Below are 27,164 nucleotides of genomic sequence, written 5' to 3' on the forward strand. Positions count from 1 at the left end.
GAAAAAGAAGAAGACCAGAAGAAGAATGAAATCATGAAGAGAGAAAAGGGAGGAGAAACGAGGGAGAAAGAGAGAGGCAGGGAGGTGCGGCTACTGCTACCGCACCAAGTCGAGTGGAGGGGTAGCTGTTGAATTGTGGGACCAGTGTTGGGTGCGGTCGGGGTCCAATATTTGATGGTTAGTGCAGATAAGAAGAAGGGAAAGGAGGAAGAAAGAGAAGAAGTGGGTTGCCTCCATGTTCGCCGAGTTTCCATGAGGTCGAATTGAGTCTTCGCCGAGTCGAATGAATCGTTGACTCACTGATTCTCCTTTTGAGTCGATTGGGTCCAGTAAGCTGCTGGTCATGGTTGCACGGAAAGAAGTAAGAAGAAAGAAAATGAAAAGAGAGAAGAAGATGAGAGGAAAAAGAGGGGAGAAGAAAGAAAAGAAAAAGAAATAGAGAGGGAGAGTGAGTCAAGATGAGTTGACTCAGTGAGTCGACCCATTGTTTCAATGACAAGCGGGCTGGCTAGGTTCGAGTCTGACTTGAATTCAGACCTTGTAGAAGGCCAGAGAAAAGAGAAGAAGGGAAGAAAGATGAGGAAGAAGAAGAAATGAAGAGGGTGAGGTAGGAGAAGAGAGTTGAGGGTCGTGTCGGCTTAATGACTTGACCCACTCATTTTAGGATTGAGCCAGGTTAGTTATGGATTGAATTTGGTTGTTGCATCAGGGATTGGAATTGATTTCAAGAGCCATTCGCAGCTTCTAAACCTTATTTGATTTGAAGAGAGTCCACACTCTAAGGTGAGGATCACCCTTCAAGTTTTTCTACATCTTGATAATTAGCCCTATTATTTTTCCTTGCTCATTTATCTCATTAATTGCTTAATGTAGTGGATTGCTTTTGCTGATTTTGATTCCTTAAGATAATTGATGAATTAGATTTGATGCGAATTAAATGTCTCTAATATAATTTGAAATGTATGCTCTAGATGTGCAAGTGATATTTTGATATTATTCTACATGATTTAGTTTATCATCCATGATTACTTGATCGAATGCTTGGAGGTCCTTGAACTAGTGGTCATTCTGTTTGGTAGATTAAATAGAATTCATTTGGGGTGGACTTATCATCTAATGGATCGTTGCGCATTTGTGGCTTTTGGGGTCAATCCTTTCCATTGTATCACTAAATGGACTATTTGCCTTAAGTGGCTTTGAGGAATCATTTTCACATAACCTTGCGATGATAAGTTCCACTTGTAGAACTATAATTGGCGACTAGTTGTGTAAGTTACCTCTAAATATCCTATTTGTTAGCCTCATGAGCCAGGGATGGTGGAATGAGACACTATGCCTAAACTGTCGGCCTATGCTGAGTGACAAACCCCCCATATTGACCTTTGAGTTTCCTTAAAATGATTGTTTGAAATTGAAATAATAATCGTTGAGCTAATCATGCATTTTCATGGCATATATTACGGTCTTTTTCAGGTGGTTAGTTCTCCTTGGGTGTACTTTTGTGTACTTTTTTCGAGTGACTAATTCTCCTTGGGCTATCTATATTATTTGGTCTTTTTCAAGTAGTTAGTTCTCCTTGGTTGTACTTTTGTGTACTTTTTCGGGTGACTAATTCTCCTTGGGTGATCTATATTATTTGATTTTTTCGGGTGGTTAGTTCTCCTTGGGTGTACCTTTATGTACTTTTCTGAGTGACTAATTCTCCTTGAGTGATCTATATTATTTGGTCTTTTTTGAGTACTTAGTTCTCCTTAGGCGTACCTTTGTATACTTTTTCGGGTGACTAATTCTCCTTGGGTGATCTATATTATATGGTATTTTTCGGGTAGATAGTTCTCCTTGGGTGTACCTTTGAGTATTTTTCTGGGTAACTAGTTCTCCTTGGGTGACTTTTTTTACCAGCTGGATGTGCATCCCCAGGTCTGTGAGTATGTGCATACATCCATGCATTTAAACAAGATTATCTTCTGTAATTTATTTAATGAATGTGTATTTGATGAACCTTACCTGATTTCCATGATAATCATTGTGTTATATTTATTATACATTCTCTGATAATTAGGGTTAATTATCTTGATGATATGATAAATCTTGGGGGTTATACCTTACTGGATAGCCATTGACGTTATCGAACCGTGTTCAGTGTGCAGGAGACGCAGGGGATGCGTACGCTGGTGTTCATGTGGAATGGGAGGAGCCAGATGATCTTGCGACTCTCCAATCCTGATTTTATTTGTATTTAATTTATACTGTTATGTGTGTAAAGGTTATAACATTGGTTTGTCTAAGTTTGTGGGTAACCGCCTGAAATATTTAGTTTTATATAATTGGACTCCCTCTTATACTTAATTGTTTCATCCCGCTATAATACTAACTTTGATAAAGAAAAAAATATACATGGAATTTGAGTATCTTTAAAGGTTAATACTCAGGTTTTTGGAAAACGAGTAGTATACTCGGGTTTCGAGAATCGGGGTGTTACACTTATGTTGTGCATCGGATGGAGACATTGTTGTTCCCATTCCCATATCCAACGGGCTTTTCCATCAATCTTGTTCAGTTTCATTGGGATGGCTCGATGAGGCCAGTGGGAGATTGTCACAACCCTTATTCCAGCTTTTACTTGTTCCTTGGCATGGATAAGCTTAGAGAAATTTACATATGGATATAAGATCAAGTATCCATAAATACTCGAGTTTTTTGAGTGGACGATCATGGAAATCTATTCCTCATCATCAATGGAATTTCTCATTATGGCGAGCATGGCCCGCCCGTGTCCAACATATGCAAACAATGATTCATGTTTCTCTATCTCAAAGTAGCTAAGTTTACTCTCCTTGGTGCCATATTCAAATTGTAGGAAAATTGATCGGCAAAGGCCTTGGAAAGTTGTTCCCGGGTTCAAATTTGATGGCTGCCAAGCGATGTATACCATTCCAAATCATCGCCCTTTAGGGATTTTCGAAAGAGATGAATCAACACTCCATCATTCCCTGATACTACATTGAGGTCCTTACAAAATGCTTTCAAATGTGTTGCGGGGCACCCGCTACCATCGTATTTCTTAAATTTTGGTACCTCCAAAATTTGAGGCACCCTGAAATTTTAAAAGGGACATGGGTTCCTAAATTTGGTGGATGGGTGATCCACTCCTTGCTGCCTTTGTAACTGATTTTGCACCTTTTGGAGTTGTTCTCGTACCTCCTCAATTTCGGATCAGCTCATTTGAGGAGGTCTTACCCCTTGCATTATGGCTTGGACTTCTTCATCATAGGGATATATTTCGATGACCTTATGGCTCCTATGAGGTGGAGGCTGCTGAAAAGAGATTGCGCTCCCAATTGCGAGAGGTTGTTAGATTTGAATAATGCTTCCTTTCGGAGGAGGGTGAATGACTCAGAAATGGCTCCTGCCTGAGGTATCTGTCAAATCATAACCATTGCCGTTAGGGGGAGTTTGGGAGTATATTGGACTCGAAATTAACCCCCTTTGTGGGCATCCGCTAGTTCTTGTTAATGACCTCCATTAAGGGGACCCTGTGCTAGATGTTAATTGGTGTTCTTGCAACATTGGAGGAGGAGAGAAAGCAAGAGGAAGCTACAGAACAAAACTATTATAAGCATTGGGTTGTGGTGCTTGCATCCTCGATGTGACCTCGCCTAGCATGAGGCAGAGTATTAACTCATGCATTACCTTGAGGTTTTGGATCACCTCATCCATGGTTATGGTGGTTATTTGATTTGCTAACGGTGCTAGCTCTGGTGCCTCAGGAGCTGACATGGCTATTGGTTCTTCTTCTTAACTTTCCGTGACTGCATGGGATCGTGTCACCATGAAAAAATTGAAAGCAAAGACCTTAACAACTGCTCTCTCTCTCTCTCTCTCTCTCTCTCTCTCTCTCTCTCTTCTAATGCAAAGTATGAATGCTATGCTAAATATCCCCTAAAATTGGATTATCACACTCCTTCAAGTCGGGTCTTAGCTAGTGCAAGCTAACAAGTCCCCAGTGGAGTCGTCATTCTATGAACGTTGGAAATTAGTGCCCACGTAGTTTATGGTGTTTGATTTCAATGTATGGGCTAATGATATAGTAACTTGGAGTCGCCACTAGCCAATTAGCTCAAAATCTTGCAATTGGCTATATCTTGAATAATATATAAAAACTAGAGAATCCTAAGACTCTTACTTTAAGTTGACTCCTGATTTATGACATGAAATTCTGATTAAGGGACCTCGATTATAGAGAGGGAAGGTGTTAGGCACCTCTCTGCCCGTATGAGTGTACGGTCTCCACTTCATGTGGCCAACTAATCTTAGCGGACCGAAATGCAAAGTACTAAAACATGACTAGACAAGCTCAAATTTTTGATGCGACGGGATTTAGAATTCCAGCAAGACAAAGCCATATAGCATACTTTCAGAGAATGTTTAGAAAAGCAAGTAAGTTAAGAGGAGATGTGATGGTACTAGAATGACATGTAGATGACTAGACATCCACAAGTTTCTGATATGACAAGATTCGTAATTTTGGTAAGTCACAAAGCATACGCTCGATGGGAGCCTATAGAAGCAAGGAGGTTAAGAAGGGGAGTAATGATGCGATGAATGAAATATGAATACTAATGATGATGGCTTGATCTTTATTTTGCAACTCGAATTGCCTTGGATGAAATAAATGCAGTATGGTTTTAGACTTGTGGCCTGAGGGGGCTAGGCTCAAGAGGGTGGCTCTTGGAGGCTAAGAGGCTTTGAGAGTGTTGGAGGAGGTTAAAGAGGAGGGCCGGAAGGGATGAAGACTTGGAAACTTAAGCCATCTCTCTCTCTCTCTCTCTCTCTCTCTCTCTCTCTCTCCTTCTCTTGGATTTTTGGTTGGTGTAGAATGAAGAGAAGAGGAGGGTATTTATAGCCCCCTTGGATGACTTTTTAGAAATTGAAAGATTTTTAGTGGTAAAAGATGATGTGGTAGCCTGGGATTGGTGAAGGAGAAGGAGGTGCCACATGAAACTCTTTCATGGATGGATAAGGTTGGTAAATGAGTAAATAGTAAGAATCTCGGGGGTAATAAGGGTTCCACTACAATTGTCTCTCTAGGAAAGCAACAACTATAGTTTGGGGCACAACTCTCGAGAGGAGGTAGTAATCAGATTACCTTGGGTGGTAATTGTATTACTGTCCATTCACATCCTTCTTTGCATGTTAGCTATTTGGCTCGTTTGGCTCATATAGTGATTTTAAGACTCGAGTTTAAGGCATTGGCTTGAAAATGGTTAGGTATGACTTTGGCTTGGAAATGGCTTGGATATGACTTTGGCTTAGAAGTGATTTGTGTATGGCTTTAGATTATAAGTGACTTGCATATGACTTTGGCTTAGAAATGGCTTTGGTGTGGCTTGGGAATGGTTTTGTAGTATGAGGGTTTAAGGATCATCTAAGCTCTATCTGGTTGCCAACCTAGGTGGGATGTCTATAAAGTTATAGTCTCAATTGATCCTTCATACGACCTTAATGTGCTTATTGCAACTAGCCCAACTCGATAGTGGGATTCCCTGGTCATAAGGGTTAATCTGACTGAAATCAAGGCTAAATTAAATGTCCATGTCAACATCGTGAACACAATACTAGAGAACTTCCCACTTTGACTGATTCATATGCCAATTCGGTATTAGCGCCGCCCATTGATCATTATAATATTAGAGGATTGGTCTACGTAACTAATTATTACTGTGTTGGAGACTGTGTTGGAGGAATCCTCGAGTCCTTTGAGAAACCAAATGCGATTACTCTATATCGGTGACAACCTTAATACCTTGTCGAGGAACTTCCCTGATAGATCTCAGCAGCGAGCAAGGGAAAGAGACCGAAATCGTGACCATCATTAGCAGGCTTGAGGAATAACTCACCATTACCGGCGATCCTTACGATTGTCATGTCCATAGTTAGAATGTCTGATAGAGGAATACATAGTGGAAGATGATGGAATAGCCTTCAATGAATTAGAAATGGCACCGACCAAGATGGACAATGCCAAAGTTGATGCCTAAGACACTATGATTGTAGTGAATATTGGGACAGAGAGAAATTCAGGACCTGCATTCATCAGTGTAGAGCTGGATCTATAAGCATGGATGAGATGATGTATCTCCTTTGAGATTACGTAGACTGTTTCTCCTATGATTATCATAATATACCTAGGTTGAATCGGGATCTGGTCGAGCACCACCTTCTAATCAAGCAAGGTTTCAAGGCGTTGGAGTAGCTTACAAGAAGAATGACTCCTGAAGTCACCCTCAAAATTAAGGAAGAGATTGAGAGACTACTGAAGGTTAGATTCATCAAGCTGATTAAGTATGCTGACTGGATTTCAAATATAGCCTTAGAGATCAAGAAGAACAGGAAGTTGAGGGTCTACATTAATTTCAGGAATCTGAATCTCACAACCCCAAAAGACGAATACCCAATGCCAATGACAAATCAGATGATTGATAGAGCCACATGACACGAAATCATGTCCTTCATGGATGGCCATTCCAGTTAAAATCATGTCCGTCATCGCAAAAGAAGGTGTCTCAAAGACAACATTTTGGTGTTTGAGGCCGATTAACACCTGCTGTTGGGCCGTGATGCCGTTTGGGATAAAAAAATGCAGGTGCTACTTATCAAAGGGCGATGAATGTCATTTTTCATGACATGATTGACAAGTTCATGTAGATGTACATCGATGATGTTGTGGTGAAAATAGTCAATCTAGGCAACCACTTTACCACTCTAAGAAGGTCTTTTAAGCGCACGGGAAAATATAAATTGAAGATCAATCATTTGAAGTCCTTGCTTGGGGTTTCTATTAAAAATTTCTTAGAATTTTTAGTCTATCAGCGAGGCGTTGAGGTTGATAAAAATAAGGTATGAGTGATCTTAGAAGCAACACCTCTTGAAAATAAGGAATTGCAGAGGCTCATCGACTAGGTGAATTTCTTACGTTGATTTGTCTCAAACTTTATAGGGAAGAATAACCCATTTTCACCGTTAATCAAGTTAAAGGTTGACTAAGAATTTATTTGAAAACTATGGCATCAGGCCGCTTTTGACTAGTTAAAGGGTATCTCATGAAACCCTCTATATTAATCCCTTCAGGAAAAGACATGCCATTCCATTTGTATATTTCGACCACGGAAGAGTCAGTCGAAGCATTGCTCGCACAAGAAAACAACGACAAGAAGGAGCACACCATTTATTCCTTGTTCAGGACTTTACATGACATTGAAGGAGATTGCAATTGAAAAGCTCTTTTTAGCGCTATATTTAGCTGCAACGAAGCTCTGACACTATCTGATGATTGACACAGTTCATGTCATTTCGTTAATCGATCTGATCAAGTACATGCTCACTCGACCGATCTTGTGAGGAATGATCGAAAAGTGGATTCTGGCCTTGTCATAGTTTTCTTCCAGGTATGTCTCCCAGAAGGCAATGAAAGGCCATGCCTCAACAAATTTCCTAGTCAACCATCCTATCTGGGTGGATGCTCATATTATAATAAAGGAATTAGAGATTCATGCATCTATCTGGTTCCATGACAGCTTACATTTAATAGATCACGAACAAAACATTCCTCTAGAGTATGAGTAATCATAATTTATCCTACCGAGAAGAGGAAAGATTATGCATTTTAACTCGAATTTGACTGTACGAACAACCATGTTAAGTATGAAGCATTGATAATTGGCCTATAAAATTTGTTAGAATTAATAGATACAAACAGCGAGGTTATTGGTGACTCTTTATTGGTCCTAAATCAGCTTGCAAGAAAATCTAAATGTACTAGTTAAGTATTATTGTCTCATTATGGGATAGCCATGTAATTATTGGATGAGTTTGATGATGTGGTATTGAAGTATATTCCTTAAAAAATCAATGATGATGCTAATGAAATGTCGCTAATCGCGACAGGCTTAAAGCTCTTGAAGGGTTTATCCAAGAGGTTTCTTACAATACAAAAATGCTCATTACCTGCAACACAATAGAGGTCCTTGATTAACGAGGTAATATCATTGAAACTTACAATCGACGATTAGTGATTTCTAATCATTATATATCTGATGAGACCAAGTACAAGGACAAACCAATCAGTGCGTCGGATCTCTTTGCATTATTTGATCTTGGATAATGATTTATATAGAAAAAGGGTTGACAGTCTTATTCTAAAATTTATAAGGTAGGACGAAACCATGGTGGTCATGAGTGAAGTACACGAAGACATCTGTGCTGCTCACTAGACATGCAAGAAGATGCGCTGGCTGATTTGAAGGCATTGTTAATACTAGCTGACAATCCAAAAGGATTGCATGAAGTATGCTATTGGATGGCAAGCATGTCAGAGGCATGGCCTGTTACAGCGTGTCCAAGCATCATAGCTTCATCCGACTATGAAGCCATGACCTTTTCGAGGTTGGGCCATTAACATCATAGGATAGATATATCCGCCTTCTTGGAATCAGTAAAGGTTCATCATCGTGATGACAAATTACTTCACCAAATAGGTGGGGGTGTGACCAATGAAAGGAGTTAAACATGTATAAGTTATGGATTTTATTAAGGAACACATCATCCACCGATTTGGCATTCCTAAGATGATCACAATAGATAAGGGGAGCTTTTTCGGAGCACAAATCAAAGCTTTTGCGCCCGTATATAAGTTCAAGTTTGTATACTCTACACCGTATTATGCTTAGGCTAACGGACAAGACGAGTCAACCAACAAGATTTTGAAGAATACCATTAAATGGATGGTAGAGGATAATCAATGATCTTGGCATACCACGTTATTCAAAGTGTTGTGGGCCTATAGAACCTTACAAAGGATAAGTACTATGATGACACATTTTGCATTGACATATGGACATGATGTAGTGTTACCCAAGGAGGTTAATATTTCCTCTTTGATGGTGGTATACCAATGCAAGTTAACCCCAGAAAAATTTATCGAGTCTATGCTTATGAGTTGGAAGGGTTGGACAACGTACGGTTACAGGCCCTGAAAGTTCACAAACTCAAAGTTACAAGATCTTACGACAATAATGTGAAGGGGAAAAGCTTTGCTGAGGGAGAAATAGTATGAAAAACCAAGCATCCGATCGTTGCGAAGGATAACAAATACAGCAAGTAATCGACAACATAGGAAGGACCATTGAAAGTAAAGAAAGTCTTATGTGGGGGAACTTATTTGCTGCAAGATATAGATGGCAGAGAAAGCAGAAATCCTATCAACGACTGAAATCTAAAAAAGTATTATCCAACACTATGGGAGTCCATGTAAACTGAAGAAATAGTGATTGTTGACCAGGTTGGCCGAAGTAAGGAATGAAACAATAATAAAGAAAGTGAAGATTAATTGTCACAATAATTTAGTACGACACATCATAGGTCAATATAATATGTACTCTGTATCTTCATCTAATTAATAAAATAGTGATCAAGTTGATAAGCTTAGGCCATCACCCATTAAGAGCACTATTTTCAGTTTTAAAATGAAACGTTAAGTTTTGTATCCGCAATAAAAGTTGAAAATCATGCCAGGAGAAATTTGACGCTCGCATTAACTCACACAATGGCCAAGTGCGAACCTCACGTTGCCACGCATCACATGTGGGAACAAATGTTGAAACCCAAATGCCAAACATCCCATAACATCTCTCGATACGAAGGGATGTGGGGGCATTGTTTACACCCATTTTCGTTGCCTAACATGAACTAATGAAAAGCTGCTACATGTTGACACTACAGGATCAATACTGGCGAAAATCCCACTTATACCCGGGAGTATCTTCGCTTGATCTTCCTTTGTCATTACATAATCTGGCATTAATGCAGAGGCATATACCTATACACATGCCTTTAAAAGATCAAATCGATAGATGCCACGTAGCCACAATTAACATGCCAATTAATGAGGTATCATGCCCAACATGTCTATAAAAGGCCTGCGAAGAGAAACATATCCTATCACAAATTTGGCTATGATACACTTGGTGAGGTTGTCTCTCATAGTCCTTTCAAAATGGGAGATCTTTCCAGAAACGTTCGGAGAGTCTGCGACATTCGAAACGGTTCTGAATATCTGACAATCAGACTCTTGTCTAAGTAAATTTGATTATGGTTCAGACTTAAATCAGGAGAGTGGAATTGGCCGGATCGTGTCCCAAGCCATACATTGATCGGAATAAAAGAATGAGAGTGCTTGATGATCCAATCATGTAGTTGTGCTTCGATTGGGATTAAGAGTTTGGGAGATCAGGATCCAGTGGATTATGTCCATCTATCCATTCGAGCACTCCAAACCATACAGGAACGGTACCCAAGGTCAAATGTAGGAGGTGGTTTAATTGGGTCATGCAGATGCATAGCCATGATCGATTTCAGGTTCGGGATCATCGCTATAAGTTCCCTGGATTGATTTCAAATCCAATTAATAGGCCACAAAGATCTCCTGTAAAGGGATCAACTAGAAGAAGATGATCTGAGAAGTTAGCAGTTCTAGATCTATCTGGAGTCCTTCCTATTCGGAATGCACGTCGTAAATATGGAGGATCCATGATCAATAAGGAACTCGAGGCCCTACGCGAAACACATCTATTTACTTTTCAATTTATATTTCATTTATCATTTTAGCACATCCTAAGTTTAATATAGATCGATATTGTCAAGTATCCATTGGTACAATACCGTAGGATTAGATTAAATGTCCACAATCCTACGTCGTTGGATTTCAATTAACTGAGTTCTTATTTAGGAGATCACACCTATCGGGTCACATCCTGCTGACCATTTACTTCGATCGTCTATTTTGATGAACAATTCATATATTTATCTCTTGTTTGCTTATTTCTTTAGGTTGCTTTCAATACTTTGTCGATGATATTGGGCCACATATTCAATTAATGAAATTAGCATTATTCAATCATTTTTATTTATTTGTTGATTTTCATTCATTTAAGAAGTATATTGCAATGGCCAAAGAACAAATCCTTAAACACAAGACAAAAAGAATTCACGGGGAAGGGCTAACCCCTATCATTTTACGAGTCACCTGGTTGCTTAGCACAATCAATGACGGAGAGAATAGCTTGACTCTACATCTGGTCTCTAATTAGTCTGACTCAATGTGAGACTCTAGCATTATCATTCAATCAAACATTGAGTCAAGAGACTCTGGCATGCCCGTGTTTCATAATCACACACAAAATTTGAATACAGGTCATCGATCAGACATGTGGTCATCCATTTGATTGAATTGCTAGCAACGGGTTAATGCATTTATTTTTTCGTAAGGTGACGTTCATGATGGCCCCCAAAATTTGAACGGTTCAGATGAGCTACATGGGTTATAAATGAGTGGAAGAAGGACGCATGCATGATAGTCCCCACTTGGCAAACAGTCAATGTATTGTTTTATTTTGCTCTACTCGCATGCTAACTGTTCTGTTCACGTATTTATGGACATTTGAGCCATTCAAACAGTGGGTCCCATGTAGAAATTGACTTTAGTAAAAAATTAGGCCAGTCCACTTATCAGGTGGGCCCCACCCCCTTGAAAGAAGTGACATGGTCTGATTCGGCGTACATTTTTGGCCTGTCTAATTGCCTGATTAATGCTGATGTTTTAGATGGATGACCTTCAGGATGAAAAATGGTTCAGATGCCCCACACGATTGAAAAATGGACCCAACGCGTGTGCATGGTTGCTCTATGCGGACCAAACACTCTTTTTATTGTTTAAATTTTTGTTGTTGTATTCATGGACATCCGAGCCTTTCAAACATGGGGTTTCACCATCAAGATGACTTGTGTACAATATAAGGCTGGTCCACTCATCAAGGGGGCCACACATCTCAAAAGAACTGATGACCAACGGTATGATTTAACATTCATTTTGGCCGATCTAGTGGATTTATCATGCTAGCTTTTTCGCAGATGGACTTCATGATGGGGCCTGACTTTTGAACGGTTCAGATATCCTATGCGGGTCAATGGTGGGTGGAAAAACATGTGTGCATGATGGGCCCACCGAACAAACGGTCATTGCGTCATTTAATTGAGAAAAACTTAGATAAGAAATGCTCGCGTGCTGCTAGTGGCATTGGGACAGATAGACAGTCGAATCAATTGCTCTGTTCAACTCATTATGTCCAGCGCCCATTTCATGGGCTATCATGCAAGTATCATGCCAATCCGACAAATATCAGCCGTCTGATTAATGGCCTTTAAATGAACGGTCAATTATCTAAAAATAGGTCTAATCAACGGTTTAATCCATATAGGGCTCATTATTCATGCCTCGGTGGTAGACGCAAAAGAGTTTCAACGCGAGTTCATGGGTTAGAGTTACTGCTGTCAAATGTCAATAGGCCGAGTAGTCCGACGGGCCTTAGCCGTATTGGGCCGGGTTTGGGGTGGTGTATCAGGCCCGACTGTCCGGCTCGGGCTTTAATCAGACCCCGATTGTAAATCGGGCCGGATCAGGCTTAGCTCCTGAAATGCTCATAAACTCAGCCTGGGCCTATATGTCCTTTTTAAAACTATTTTTCTCCCTTTTCTTTTATTCTCTCCCACTCTCTCACACATGAGTCACATCAAAATATCATTTATTCACAGGGATATTCAAGGCTCAGGTCTGGCTTTGTGTAAATGTCCTGGGCTCACGGGCCCAGGCTGGATTTAAGATTAGATTCTGAATTGCAGGCAGGCTTGGACTATCTCCTGTGGTGTGGTCCACTTGAGCTTTGGATCTGCCTCATTTTTGAGTTCATGTCCTAAACTGAGTTGACGAAATGGATGGATGGCATGGATATAATACATACATCACAGTGGCCCACAAAGTAGAAGCATGAAGCAGATTGCCTGCAACCTAAGCTCCATAGGACTCAACTTGATGTATGCATTGTATGGACTCCATCTATCTGTTACACCAGCTGATTTTAGGACATGAACCTAAACAAATTCAAATCTCAAGTGGACCACACTACAGTAAACAATGGAAAAAAGACTGCCATTGTCGAAACCTTCCTAGGACTCACTGTGATGTTTGTCTGTGTTTTCTCAACTGCAGATATCCTTATCCACTCTGTTTCTTGTGGTGTGGTCCACTTGAGATTCGGATCTTCTTCATGTTTCTACTTGTTCTGGCAAATAATCCGCATCCCCTCTAGCATGTACAAGTCAGCCAATGTGCATGAAATCCACCCCATCCATCGGGTCCACCACGCTTGTTTGGCTTGAATCCAAAAATCAGGCTGGGCCACCCAGCATAAAATCTAAATTCACAGGCTACCGATCACTTACATTTTGAAAGTGTGATTTTTGGCTAGTTATTTCATCCTCACAAGGCAAATCAGATGAATGGATTAGATTGCATATAAACACCATCGGTGGGCCCTACACAAAACCTAATGGTTTCACAGTGTGGCCCACCTAAGTTAAGGATCACCGCAATTTTTGTTCTGAGGTGAACATGAGGCAACTTACCTGATGCATGGAATTCATGAAAGTTTGACCCCTTGGAAGAGTGATCGAAAAGTGGGCTGCTGAGATGCTTCTTTCCTGTTCTCTTATTTAGGTCTTAGTCTGATATTCGATAGAGTCTTAGAAAGGATGGAGAGGAAATTAGCTCCCTAGAAAGGTCATACATGATCTCCCTCTCATTGCTTATGGTAGACAAATGCTTCCCTTATGAAGATAATGATAGGGTGTGGGCTCCCCCATTTTGGCAATTCTCATCCAATAAAGAGATTCTAATTATCAAGGTTGGCATTTGACTAATACCTGTGGATGCATCCAATCACCGGCAAACCACGTGCACTGGGTAAAGCATGGGGAGGGGAATCGAACTTGTGCTGTGGGGAGCAAACCCTAGCCATTCGCTCAAACCCCGGGCGGGTTCCCTGTCCATGATTTAAATGCTCGAAAATGGAAATCTTGTATTCAGTAAGCTTTCTGTGCATCCAAAAAGGAACCCTAAGTAGACAATGCAGTATCAGCCTCGCATTAAGAGCTACAAATGTTTGGGATTTTCACAAGTCATGAATGAGACAGCACAAAATCACCAAAACCACCATCTGTATTCACAATGAAGTATTATCATGAATGAATGAAAATCAATTCAAATGTACAATAATATAATACAATACAACTAAGGCATTGTGGTGCTCGTGCTGAACAGATAATGCGCACCTATGCCTCTGATCATAGATATGTATGAGAAATTTCAATAAATAAGCAGATAAATAGTGAGAATCTGATGATGCTAGCCAATGGTCATCGGTCAACTGGATTTCCCTTATCCACAGGGACAAGGTTTTCCTGTTTTCTTCATCAATGCCATGTGAGCATAGAGTCATCGCCATTGGATGAATCTGCAGATAAATGACAATTTCAGAGGGTTATACAAAGGATTCATGGAAAATAACACATCTGGAAATAATAACAATGCGGGGAGAGTTGGCGTGTGCCATGTCCATGGTGTGTACATGCATCTGCTACTCTCCAATAATGGCAGGTGGTAATCTTAACGTGCATTTCAAAACGGGGTTTTTTTTTTTAAAAAAAAATTGCATTTTGACATTACTGCTAGATTCCTGCCAAACCATCTTTAAATGGTGGGATACATGCATACACTGATTCCATGCACAGTAAACTGCCTGTGGATTAACAGATAATGGTGTCACAATGGCCCAATTTTACAAGGAGAGAGTGGCTAATTTGTGCAACCAAGCATACACTGCACAATGGAAAATCAATGGTTTTGGAAGAAAATTTCTGGATTAACTGTCAAGTTCTTATAAAAATAATTCAATGTGAGTGTTACTCCAGCAGTACCTTACTGCGGTGCCAGGCAGGTGTGGGGCCCATGTGGTGTATGAACACCATCCAACCTATCTATGAGAACTGGCACCTCATAAAACCCCTAGAATAAAGCTCAGCCTGATCCAAAACTCAGATGGGCCACAGAATCGTGAACATATTGAGAGGGGATGTTCACGTTGATTAGCGTGGGGGGCTCACCTTGTTGTGTATATATAACCAGGGCTGTTCAGACCCTTCATCAAGTCCAGATAATGGGTTGTAAGAAGATTCAGGTTGTTTGGAGGCTCATGTGGGTCCATATGAAATTCAAGGGTGCCTGGAATGCACCCCTCAGGAAAAAAAGGATTCAAAGGTGTAGCCGTGTGTGTCTATATATATATATAAAAACTAGCAGAAGCTGAAATCTTCTACAATTTCGATCATGACCCACAACAATAACCAACAATGCCAGCATCCTGCAAACATTAGCTAAAAAAATGTATTGTTGATTTTTGCAAGGGGTGCTTCAAAAAAGCACTGAAAATTCAGTACAGCCAAGAGGGCAAAACCATCTCATTGCCAGTTTTAACAGAAATTACTTTCATGAACATAAATAGGCAGTTCTTTTGCATCCTTCATGGGCGTCAAGATATCAAGGTTGACTCCAAGTCAACATTTTCAGAATGACAAGTGGGTACTTAAGCCAGGGATCACCACCACAAACGTGCGAGATCTAGACCTTTCATGTGGAAGGCCCCAACTTGTGATGGTCCAAACCCAAAAAGCAGGTCAGTCCACTCATCAGGTGGGCTGCGCATGTATGGGAACAAATGACAGTTAAAATAGGCTGACCATCCACAGACCAAACTCGGTGTACCCATATGTAACAAGCCTGATTATTTGTGCTGGGCCATCTACATGGTGGAGCAGCTAATCAAAAGCTTGGATCCTGTACATGCCTTCCATGTTGCCAACAGGTCCCAATGCTAGTCCTGATGTGGTCGAGCCCCATTGGTATTTCACTTTTCCTTACACATCAAAACCATTTTGTCTTATAAAGAAAATCAGGGTTTTCCACAATCTTGAACTCACTATTTCTTGATGTCTTGGTCGCTGTCGACGTTATGTATGCTGCCATTTGCATGTCCTGACAGAGATGCAGAACCATCCTGAGGACTCGTCTGTAGAAGGTTGGAGAAACCTTGCCCAAGAGACCTCCACAACCGGGTAGGAAGGGATGATTGGGGAATTTCTGCACTTTCATCAGCTAGTGGTGTCTCAATCGGCCTAGCAGAGGCTGGATCCAACTCTGAGAACCTCACAGCTCCTAATATTCTCTCAGGGAGCTCTGACTCGGTCTGGCTTTCGATAAGAAATGCTAGGTCAACGGTCAGCGTTGTGATGTATCCGAACGCCAAATGAACGATGGCATTAGCAACCATTGAAGCCCCGATATCCACATCGACTTCTATGTAGTTCTCTCCTATGAGATACTTGCAAGAGACGGCCCGCCCAAGTATGCAGATGGCCTGCTCTCCGACTGCAGTTCTCACGATCCAAGGTCCCTTGACAATGTTGGCTATCAGCTTGAGCCTTGAATTCCGAAACATGTCATCCTCCTTCAAAAATCGATCCATGAGGGACCCATCAGAGATAGGTTGGAGCGCTACGAAATACACAACGGCACTGTAGTTGTCCTTGCTCGGAACTTGCAGATTGAAGGCCCAGATGAAAGGCTTCTTGCCCATTGCTAACTGATCATCAAGGGCCTTCCTCACACGACCACTCGGATGTTTTAAAACCTCGCTGATCTTTGTAGTGCCTTTGATCCAATCAAATCCGAGAGGCTTTAGGAGGTAATCCCCGGCAGGAATTTTAATCCTGGTAGTAAAATAGTCCGGACCTCTAACCAAGAACTTATCTCCAGGTGGGGAAGCCCAGCCATTTGGACAATTATCTGGTTCAAGAAGTGGAACGGCTCCTTTAGATTTCACTCCCTCTATCCAGCTGTCCTCATTATCGCCATTGTGACAGGCCATATGCAAAAGATGCAGCCTGGAAACAACAACCAACTATATCATTGAGAAATGGACAATTAAGGGGCATGTGGGAAGTAAGGCAATCAAACAATGGAATGCTACTTCTAGTCCTGCATCTGCAATTTCCCAAACCTAGGTGCCCTGCATGTGCCATATCCGAGACTTGGGCCGTTCTAAAGTTTCCAAGTGCAAAAATCAGGCCACTCTGCTCATGCGCCAAGCAATACATCTATAGATTCTATACAGAACTTGGGCTGTTCATCATGCTTTTTAAACATCCATATTTTCTACTTAATGAACAGACCAAACTGACTTTTAGGCCAGAGCACATTAACATCGGGACACACCTGATAAACGCACTAGAACTCACACGTGTAAACAATGTTGGCATGAAGGGGGTTGTTGGGGTTTGGTAACTGTATGTAGCATTTGTCAATGAAATTATGCATGACATGCTTTTAAGCAGTCATAACTAATGGAGAATTTACAGGTAAAAAGCATGAGAGCTCAGATCAGGCTTTTGGAACTTTTTATGGAGGAATCACAGGATTCTCAACACGAGATTGAGATATGCACAGTACACGGGGTTTTTCAGTTTGTACAAGTGGAGCGGAGCCCAAGGTTCAATGTTCCAGACCATTTGTCGGTTAGGTACCTACTGTGAATAGACCATGCCCCAAAATCTCCTCATTTGGACAACCGTAACATTTTAATTTGTAGCCTGCAAATAGGGAGTTGAGAATAGAAATAAAGTGAAGGTCCATATTCAATGTCGGTGTGGCCAGGATCTTCCAAGTCTGGAAGATGTTTGAGCGTGGTCGATTTATAGGAGTCCAGCAGACGGATGGTCTGTAATCTCCCTGAATTCATGGGCCGCACTTGTACAGAGTGAAAACCCGAATGCACGGTGTGTGTGATCATAAAATTCCCCCTTTCAGTCTAGAAAAGAAATCAAGGCCAGTTCTCGATAAATTTCATCATCCCGATAAAAACATATGATTGGCAATTGAGATACCATCCACGGATATCAGCGAAGAAATTACGCGGCTTACATTTCTACCAAAGCTAAAGATGTTCGTGGGAGTGCTCTGGCTTGAGGCCAGCTTGAAAACGCAAGCACGCTAGCATGCAACGCCTTTGTTGAAAGCTTGCCATGCAATCAACAGTCAGCTTTAAAGCCATTTTGCACTAGTGCGCTTATTTCTAGGAGCTAGCAAGCTAAAAAGCCATTGCTTAAGGTCCCCTGTCTGAGGGCCTTAGGCCCCCTTTAGGGCTGTGGGAGGCACCGGCGTTTTGAAGCTGTGTTACTCCACTACTTAGATTATAGCAACCAGCTCAAAAAAAATAAAAAAAATAAAATGGCAGCACGTCAGTAGAGAGGTCATTGCAATATTGTTAAATCAAAACATCAATAATCCCAAATCTCAAATGAAAGGCCCAAAATACAAATTCAATTTCAATCAGCAGGAAAAGAAAAAAAGAAAATATAATAAGTTTCTGCAACTTTTAGTTGAGACATCTGGAATTTTTTGGATGGGGGCCACTTGTATTGGATTGGATGGGATGGAACGAACCATTTTCCTTTTGTTCTCCAGAAGAAAAGAAAGGAATTTATGACGCCTCTGGCATAAGGAATTGGACGATTGCGTCCTCATTGCCCTTCCGGGGGTGTAAATTTATTTTTTGGGGTCTGGTTTCCCTTTTTGTTTTGCTTTGTATTCTTTTATGCTATTTGTGGTCTTTTAATAAAATCGTTGCCTTTCGAAAAGGAAGAAAAAAGTGGGACTTTTGATTGTCATGCCAATTATTTCTGCATGGTTTCCACTAACAACATGTTTCGATAGGTGGAATTTGCAGGAAAAGAGAACTTTTTTCTTTGATTTGCCAATTTGTGCTGTTTGGATAATAAAGAAAATAGCAGATTACAATGTTCATTACACTTATGCATGGAAAGGATTATCTGGAACAAGAAACAAGGCAATTGTTATGCGATAAATATGAGATTTCCATCTGCGACCCAAACATGACTCATAAAAATGGAATCCATTTTTCATCAGTGCTTCCATTTTTCATTAGTGCTCACTGAAATAAACATTGGATAATTGTCACTTTTTCCATATTTTTCCCTTGGATTCCATGTATCCAAACATGGCCTAAACCAAACACTTGAAAACTTGGATTCTATGGTTCCAACAAGCACATGCTCCAATTCTATTATCCAAACCATTGATCTGATGGGCTCCATTATGGCCTGTGGTTGGATGATATGCCAAATAGTTGGAAGAACCTAGCCACCATCTTGGGAGAGTTTTGGGACATAGTCTATTTACAGTGGGGCACATATGATCAAGAGTCTGGATCGACTAGCCATGGATCCTACTTGTAGAGCCCGAGGATACAAACCATATACTTGGGTGGAGCCACTCATATAGCTTTTTTTTCCACACGCACACACACCACCACACACTCACGCGGTAGTGGAATTTCACCACTCATATAGCTTGCCTGCACCTGTGCACAGTATCTGTGGGCTCTCAATTCTGACAAGTGGGGCCCATGGAGCGGTGATCAAGACCACTGACCTATTGATTCCAACCATGGATGGACCATGCACAAAAAACAATAAATAATCCCAGATAAGAAGATCCCACTGACCAATCTGGGAACTTTCTCCAGTTGAATGTGGACCAATATTGCATTTCTCTTCCTAATTACCTATCTACAGGAAGCAAATCAACAGGCTAGGGTTGTCCTGTTGATGAAATCTTTGGGCAAATATCCATCCCCGCTGGCAAGCAACGGACCAACGGTCCGGATTACTGAACTGTGGGCCCCACTGGTCAGAACCGAAAATCGCGTATACTGCAAGCGGACGCAGATCACTTATGGTGTAGATTCCTCATAACAAGAGCCCAGACCTAATTACCCCAATGGGGAAAATATGAAAAAAGAGAAAATAATGCAAAAGAAAACCCTAATCTCCCGCCTAAACCCAGCTGAAGCTGAACAAAACCCTAGCCAGGGTTTACAAAATAATAATTATAAAAAACAAGAACAGAAATCAAGAAAACAGAATCCGAGAGAGAGAGAGAGAGAGAGAGAGAGAGAGAGAGAGAGAGAGACCCTAACCTTTGTGCAAATTCCTCAGCTCAAGCAGTTCTCGAAACCCTCTAACCTTCGAGTTTTCTACTAGAAAGAAGAAGAAGAATAGAAAGAGAGAGAATGATGGCGAGAAAGACTGATGCTCGGGCAGGGTGTTATGGATGATACGCAGGCACCTAGACATTTTGCATGCGTGGCATATAAATTAGTCAAATAAAAACCCTCCAAATCATGGTAATCAATTTAGATTTTATTCTCAACCGAAAGTAAGTTGATTCGATTACTTGACTGTCAGATTGCTGGACATTTATTGGACAATTAAAAAAGGAAAAAATATCTATTAGTCTTCTTTCTGCTGCCCAGATTTCGTCAATTAAAGGTTAAAAGATCATTCAACCAATCTGATCATGGGATTGTGACTAGGAATTAAGTTGGCTGCATTTAAGTGATGGAGTCGTTTGGCACCTGGATTTAGGTGTATTAGAAGCTAAATACATCTATTTTCTATTTTTCCCAAACTTTTATAACGAGTAAATAGAAATGTGTTTTAAGATTCCTTTATTTTACTATGCTTTTAATATAATAGTCTGAAAATATTTTTCTTTTTGTTATTTTTTAAAAGCTTATAAATGAATGTGAATAGAAATAAAATTAAAAGTAAATGAATTGAGGGTGAATATTTTACTCAATCATATTTGAATGGGAGTAAATGAAATGCAAATGAAATTTAGGGCATGTTTGATTTTACAAACCAAGGGTAAATACCATGGAAATAGGCAATGATTATTTCCTCTCCTATTTGCATTCCTTTTTTCTTTGTTTGATTTGACCATTGCTTTTTTTACACAAAAATCAAGAATTCCCTAGCATATTTGTGGGTCGCATCGGAATGCATGTTGCTTATCCCCACCCTTCATCTATTATGCCTAATGAATTTATGGCACGAGCCAAAAAAGGTATATCCAAAGCATAAGTGGACTACGCCATGGGTAAAAGGGAATCTAACACTTACCATTAAAAACATCTTTGGGTTGCTGATTTTTTTGGTGTGGGCTATTTGAGTGTTGGATCATCCTAGCTCATTTTTTGGCTAATGCCTCCAAATATTGTGATAAAACATATGGACGGAATTGATATATCATATACATTACCTTAAGGTTCAAAATTTTAAAATAGCTATTTTGAACCGATTCCCGATGCAAAAATTTTGCTGATTTTCAAACGGGTGAAATAGTAATAATTACTCATTTCCTGGTTATTTACCCAAGCTCTTGAAAATCAAACACACCCTTACGTATTTTGTTTTTGATGGAAAAAAAAATGATAAGAATTAGAATAGTTGGAAATTTTCACACTATTATCAAAATTGAGGAAATTTCAAACCACCACGATGAAGCAAAGATTACAAATAAACAACTTACTAATGGTTTTTTAATAATTCATTGGGATAACTAACCTTTGGATGGTTTGGATCATTTTATTACTGTGATTTTATTGTAGTCGATTATTAATTTGTTTCGAAATATCATCAACATGCCATGTGGATGGCATGTATGTGCATAATGGCACCTCTATTTACTTGTGTGAGTATTTAAGGGAGTTTAAAAAACCATTTCAATGCATTTTATTCCAAATCCTCTTTCAAATAATAGATATCATTTATATGCCTATTTAGTCCCATTTAATTTTATTTCCATGCACTTACATCCATCTAAACATGCCTAAAATGCCATTTAATTTCAATGTGTTTGGATAAGAAATTCTCCCCTTCTAAAATTGTAACTATTAAATTCATTGAACTTGTCTTATATTATATATGTATTTAACTATTGAATTACATACTAAATTATGTTGTAAACAAATATCGTAAAATCATAATGACAATGCTTTTACGTGACATTATGACTGTAATCTGCAATCCAAACATGATTTAACAAAATAATCGAAATTGTCCAAATGTTAGTCATCTAGATGGATAATTAGAAACATTGGGCGAGTCACTTATAATCCTTACATTTGCGACTCACTCAAGGTTTGAAACTTCTTCAAGTATATGTTTTAATGGGCTCATTATGACAATTTCGCCTATTATTAGATATATGTATACTAAATTAAAATATTAAAATTAATTTAATTAATTATATTTATGACTAAGGATTTTAACTCATTTTAATTTTAAGGATATTATTGGGCCACAATAATAACCATGATGCACTTACCTTACATTCCTCATGTACATCTTTATTGAGAGCTCATTTAATGGCATGATTCAAAAACTGATGCAGATCGAAATCTCAGGTGGACCACACCACATGAAACAATCTTAACTGAATCCTCACTATTAAAAACTTTATGGGTTCTACGGAATGTTTATTTGCCATCCAAGCTATTGATAAGGTCATAATGACCTGGATTAAGAGACCACATAAATATCATCTTGATCCAAAGCTTCCGTAGCCCACAAAGAGTTTTTAATAGTCAATTATTTATTGTATTATGGTCAACTTAAAATTTGGATCTGTTTCATTTTTTGGATCATGCCCTTAAATGAGCTTCCAATACGGATGGATGGCATGGATGTAATGAAAATACATCAAGGTGAGCCCTACACTCAGGTATCCCACCCACCTCCAAACAAGCCCTAGTGTACGATTTAAGAGTGCCTGAGTATCAATCGTCACATGAAGGGTGAGTATCGTCTGAGTATTGGTTGGCTTTGGAGGAACGCGGATTGCGTCCTACCCCCGCCTGGCCGAACGTGAAATGCATGGAATTGACCGTGAAGTGAAAGGAATTCGCCGGAATTCACTGCGAAATGCATGGAATTGATCGTGAAGTGAAGAGAATTGATCACGAAATGCATGCAATTGACCGTGAAGTGAAGGGAACTGATCGCGAAATGTATGGAATTGACCATGAAATGCATGAAATTGACCATGAAGTAAGGAAATTGACCACAAAATGCATGAAATTAACCGTGGAGTGAAGGAAATTTTCCTGAATTCACCATGAAATACATGGAATTGACCGTGAAGTAAAGGGAAATGACCACGAAATGTATGGAATTGACCATGAAATGAAGGGAATTTGCCGGAATTGACCACGAAATGCATGTAATTGACTGCGAAGTGAAGGGAATTGACTACGAAATGCATGAAATTGACCGTGAAGTGAAGGGAATTCACTACGAAATGCATGGAATTGACCGTGAAGTGAAGGAAACTGATTACGAAATGCATGGAATTGACCGTGAAGTGAAGGGAATTCCGGCGAATTCACCGCGGTTAATTCCATGCATTTCGCGGTGAATTTCCTTCACGCCGCGGTCAATTCCATGTATTTCACGGTGAATTTCGGTGAATTCCCTTCACTTCATGGTCAATTCCATGCATTAAGTGGTCAATTCCCTTCACTTCATGGTCAATTCCATGCATTTCGTAGTCAATTTCCTTCACATCATGGTCAATTCCATGCATTTCATTGAATTTCAGCGAATTCCATTCACTTCACGGTCAATTCCATGCATTTCGTGGTCAATTCCCTTCACTTCATGGTCAATTCCATGCATTTCACGGTCAATTCCCTTCACTTTGTGGTCAATTCCGATCCGACGCTAGTGCCGTCGGCCGCTGAAGGTCCGGGCGGCAATGTCGCCCGGGGTGCATAGTGCTGCCGAGCACTTTTTTTTTGTTTTTTTTTTGGGTGGGTCCCATCGTGGATCCCACTTATACTTGAGAACACTTGTATTTAAGGTCCCCCATACGTCCAAACCTTCATCTTCCTCATTCTTAAACCCTTTCTTCATCTCCCTTCCTAAAACCCTCTCTTTTTCTAAAACTCTCTATCATCTTCTCATTTTTCAAACACCTCACTCTTCATCTTCCAAACACTTCTTTTCTTATTTACACAACCATCTTCTCATCTTCCAAACACCTCTCTTCATCTTTCAAACCTTTAATATTTTACATTTATCAATGCATCTATGTCCTCTTAGAAAAAGAATTTAGGTAGCCTTGAGTAGAATGGAACATGGAAGATGTGATGTGATAGTGGGATGGAGATTCTATTGAGATTTAACGAAGAAAATGAGTGAAAAGAAGGAATAGGAATGATAGAGATGAGTTCACACATGTATTTGAGTGTAAGGGAGAGAACGGAGTAAAATTGATAAAGCAGGGTCATTTTTAACACATGAAAAGTTGTCCATACAGTAGGGGAGTAGTCTTATAAGGTAAGAATAAGTGGACTTAGTAAGGTGCATGTGGCCCATAAGTGGGTGGTAAAGTAGGAAAAAACTCATTGTATTTTATTTTATTTTCTTTTTATTATTTTATAAAATACTTGCGTGGGAAGATGAAGACTACGAGACTCTGGAAGAGGGTGATGGGTAAGACAACGTACGCATGCACTCGCGACTTGTATAATAGCATACATTTCACATGGATATTCTTGTAGCTGAGGCCATGTGGGGCCATAGAGATGTACGTGAGAAATCCACTCCGTCCATCTGTTTTGCAAGACCAAGATAGTACAGGAATATAAAAACCATCCAGATCCAAAACTCCTGTGGGCCACACCACACGAAATAGTGAGATTCAACGCGTGGGGTGACAAAAGTTTTCTATCAGGATGATATTTGTGCCTAAAGTTTATCTGAGTAGTAATAACCCTCTGAACGGTTTAGATGGCATATAAACTTCATGATCAGATCCAGGAAAGTTTCAACTATGGAGATTTCCGTTCCCACCGTTTTGGTTTGTTTTGTGTGACCTACCTGAACTTTAGATATGCCTGATTTTTAAGTTGATGTCTTATTGTGGTCTTTCAAACCAGATGGACGGAGTGGATTGGTCACGTACATCTCTGTTGGCCCCACATCGCCCCGGGAATAGGTATATCTCCCAGTCCGGGTCACAGGCAATCCGATTCGGGCTCACAGATATACCTGTGCCCGGGGCTGTGGGCCCACAGACATGTCCGTGAAAATTCCACTTAGTCCATCTATTTTGAAAGACCACAATAGATCAAGATTATAAAAATAAGATAGATCCAAAACTCAGGTGGGCCATACCAAATGAAACAGTAGGAACAGAAAATGTCCACCGTTGAAGCCTTGTTGAAGCTGACCTCGATGTATTTTTTATATCCAAGCCGTCCATCCATTTTTCCAGCTCATTTTGGAAAACAGTCCCAGAAATGAGGGAGATCCAAATCTTTGGTGGGCCACACGTTAGGATCGAATTTCAACTATTAAAAACCTCCTGAGGCCACAATTTTTTTTTCAATCAATCTGATAGCTGTGTTTTTCCTTCATCCAGGTCTGTGTGACCTTATCAACAGGTTAGATGGCAAACAAACATTACAGTGAACCCTAAGAAGTTTTTAATGATGACCGTTTAATCTCCACTATTTTCGCGTGGTATGGTCCACCTGAGATTTGGATCTGGCTCATTTTATCGACCCTGCCCAAAAATGAGCTGTCAAAACTGATGGATGGCGCGGACATACAGCACATACATTAAGGTGGGCCCCATAGTCAGGGCCTCACCCACTAAGTTGTTACCCCTGCCTCACCTAATCCACAACCATTGTAAACAAGAGTCGTCGGTCATATATCCCATACAAGCAGCTGTAGGCAATCAGTTCAATCCCCACCGTCGGATTTGTTCGAGTCTTGTGTGGATGCATATGGTTTTATCATACTCTGCCAGCTATCAATCGACTTCTTTAAAATGATTGTAAACAAACCAACGATTAAAATATTTTAAAAATAGACGTAAGGTTTACGGCACGAAACCTGACTACCACGTATTTTGGTCCCCATGTAACGGTAGGGGAGGATGATGAGGACCTTGAGGTCGGCGCGGATTGGATTCTACCTGTACCAGGACGTAGCTAGAGACGGACAGAAACGGATTGGCTACTCCCCCTGCCACCACCCCGGTGGCTGGTGGTAGGTGCTATGGAGGCCCCACCATGATGTATTTGTTTCATCCGTTCAATTAATCCATTTTTACATATCATTTTAGGGCTTGATCCCAAAAATGAGAGGGATATAAATCCCAGTGGAACACACCACAGGAAAACAATAGTGATTGGATATCCACCATTAAAATCCTCCTAAGGCCCACTGTACTGTTTATTTGACATCCAAATCTGTTATTAGGTCATACAGGCCAAGATTATGGGAAAAAACATAAATCAGCTTGGTCCAAAACTTTTATGGCCCCCAAAAGATTTTTAATCATTGACGCTCGTTCAACACTGTTTCCTGTAATGTGGTCCATTGAGATTGGGATATACCTCATTTTTAGTATTATATCATAAAATGATCTGGAAAAATAGATGTACGGCATGGATGAAACACATATATCATGGTGGGGCCACCGAACATTTTCTAGATCATTTTAAGGAATGAGACAAAAAATGAGGTATGTCACAATCTCAAGCGGACCACATTACACGAAATAGTGTTGAATGAATGTCGACAATTTTTTTGGGGGCCATTAAAGTTTTGGATAAGCTGATCTTTGTTTTTTCCCTTCATAAAGGTATGTACGACCTAATGAACAGACAGTACAGTGTACCTTAGGAGGATTTTGATGGTGGATATCCAATCACTATCGTTTTCCTGTGGTGTGGTCCACCTGAGATTATATCCCTCTCATTTTTGGATCAAGTCATAAAATGATATGTAAAAATGGACGAACGGCATAAATGAAACACATACATTATGATGGGCCCACATAGCACCGACCACCAGCCACCTGCGGAGTAGCGACTCGGATTTCTGCAAAAGCCTTTCGCAAGTTCCTGCGGTGGAAACTTATGTGGGGTCCACTGTGATATTTGTGAGAAATCCATCCCGTCCATCTGTTTTTTGAGCTCATTTTAGGGTACGACACCAAAAGTGAACAGGATCAAAGACTCAAGTGAGCCGTACTAAAGGAAAAAAGAGGTTAGGAGATTTCCTACCGTTGAAATCTTCAGGGTTGGACAGTGATGTTTACATGCTATCCATACCGTTCATAACGTCATTCCTACTATGATGAACTGAAAACAAACATATTAGTATGATTCAAAACTTCTGTAGCCCCATGAATATTTCAATTGTGGACGTTCAATTCTCACGTTTTCGGCCCACTTGAGAAAATGAACTTACAAAATTGATGGACGGGGTGGATTTCT

The 27,164-nt window shown here is 40.2% G+C and overlaps 1 protein-coding gene across 2 annotated transcripts; it reads right to left on the reverse strand.

Annotated features, from left to right (window-relative positions):
* Window positions 1-14,092: 14,092 nt before the first annotated feature.
* On the reverse strand, window positions 14,093-20,161 carry LOC131246399 (protein ENHANCED DISEASE RESISTANCE 2-like). Of its 2 annotated transcripts, XR_009171361.1 has the most exons (4): window positions 20,004-20,161; window positions 15,928-16,890; window positions 15,055-15,311; window positions 14,093-14,405 (listed from the first exon to the last, which is right to left on the reverse strand). XR_009171361.1 is itself a non-coding variant. In XM_058246501.1 (3 exons), coding segments are annotated over exons 2-3 (948 nt in total). In that variant the 5' UTR covers window positions 16,875-16,890; window positions 20,004-20,161; the 3' UTR covers window positions 14,093-14,404. The 2 variants fall into 2 exon arrangements, 1 of the variants encoding a protein (XP_058102484.1); XM_058246501.1 differs by lacking the exon at window positions 15,055-15,311.
* Window positions 20,162-27,164: the final 7,003 nt, after the last annotated feature.

Source organism: Magnolia sinica, chromosome 5 (genome assembly GCF_029962835.1).
Source record: "Magnolia sinica isolate HGM2019 chromosome 5, MsV1, whole genome shotgun sequence".
Taxonomy (NCBI): Eukaryota; Viridiplantae; Streptophyta; class Magnoliopsida; order Magnoliales; family Magnoliaceae; genus Magnolia; species Magnolia sinica.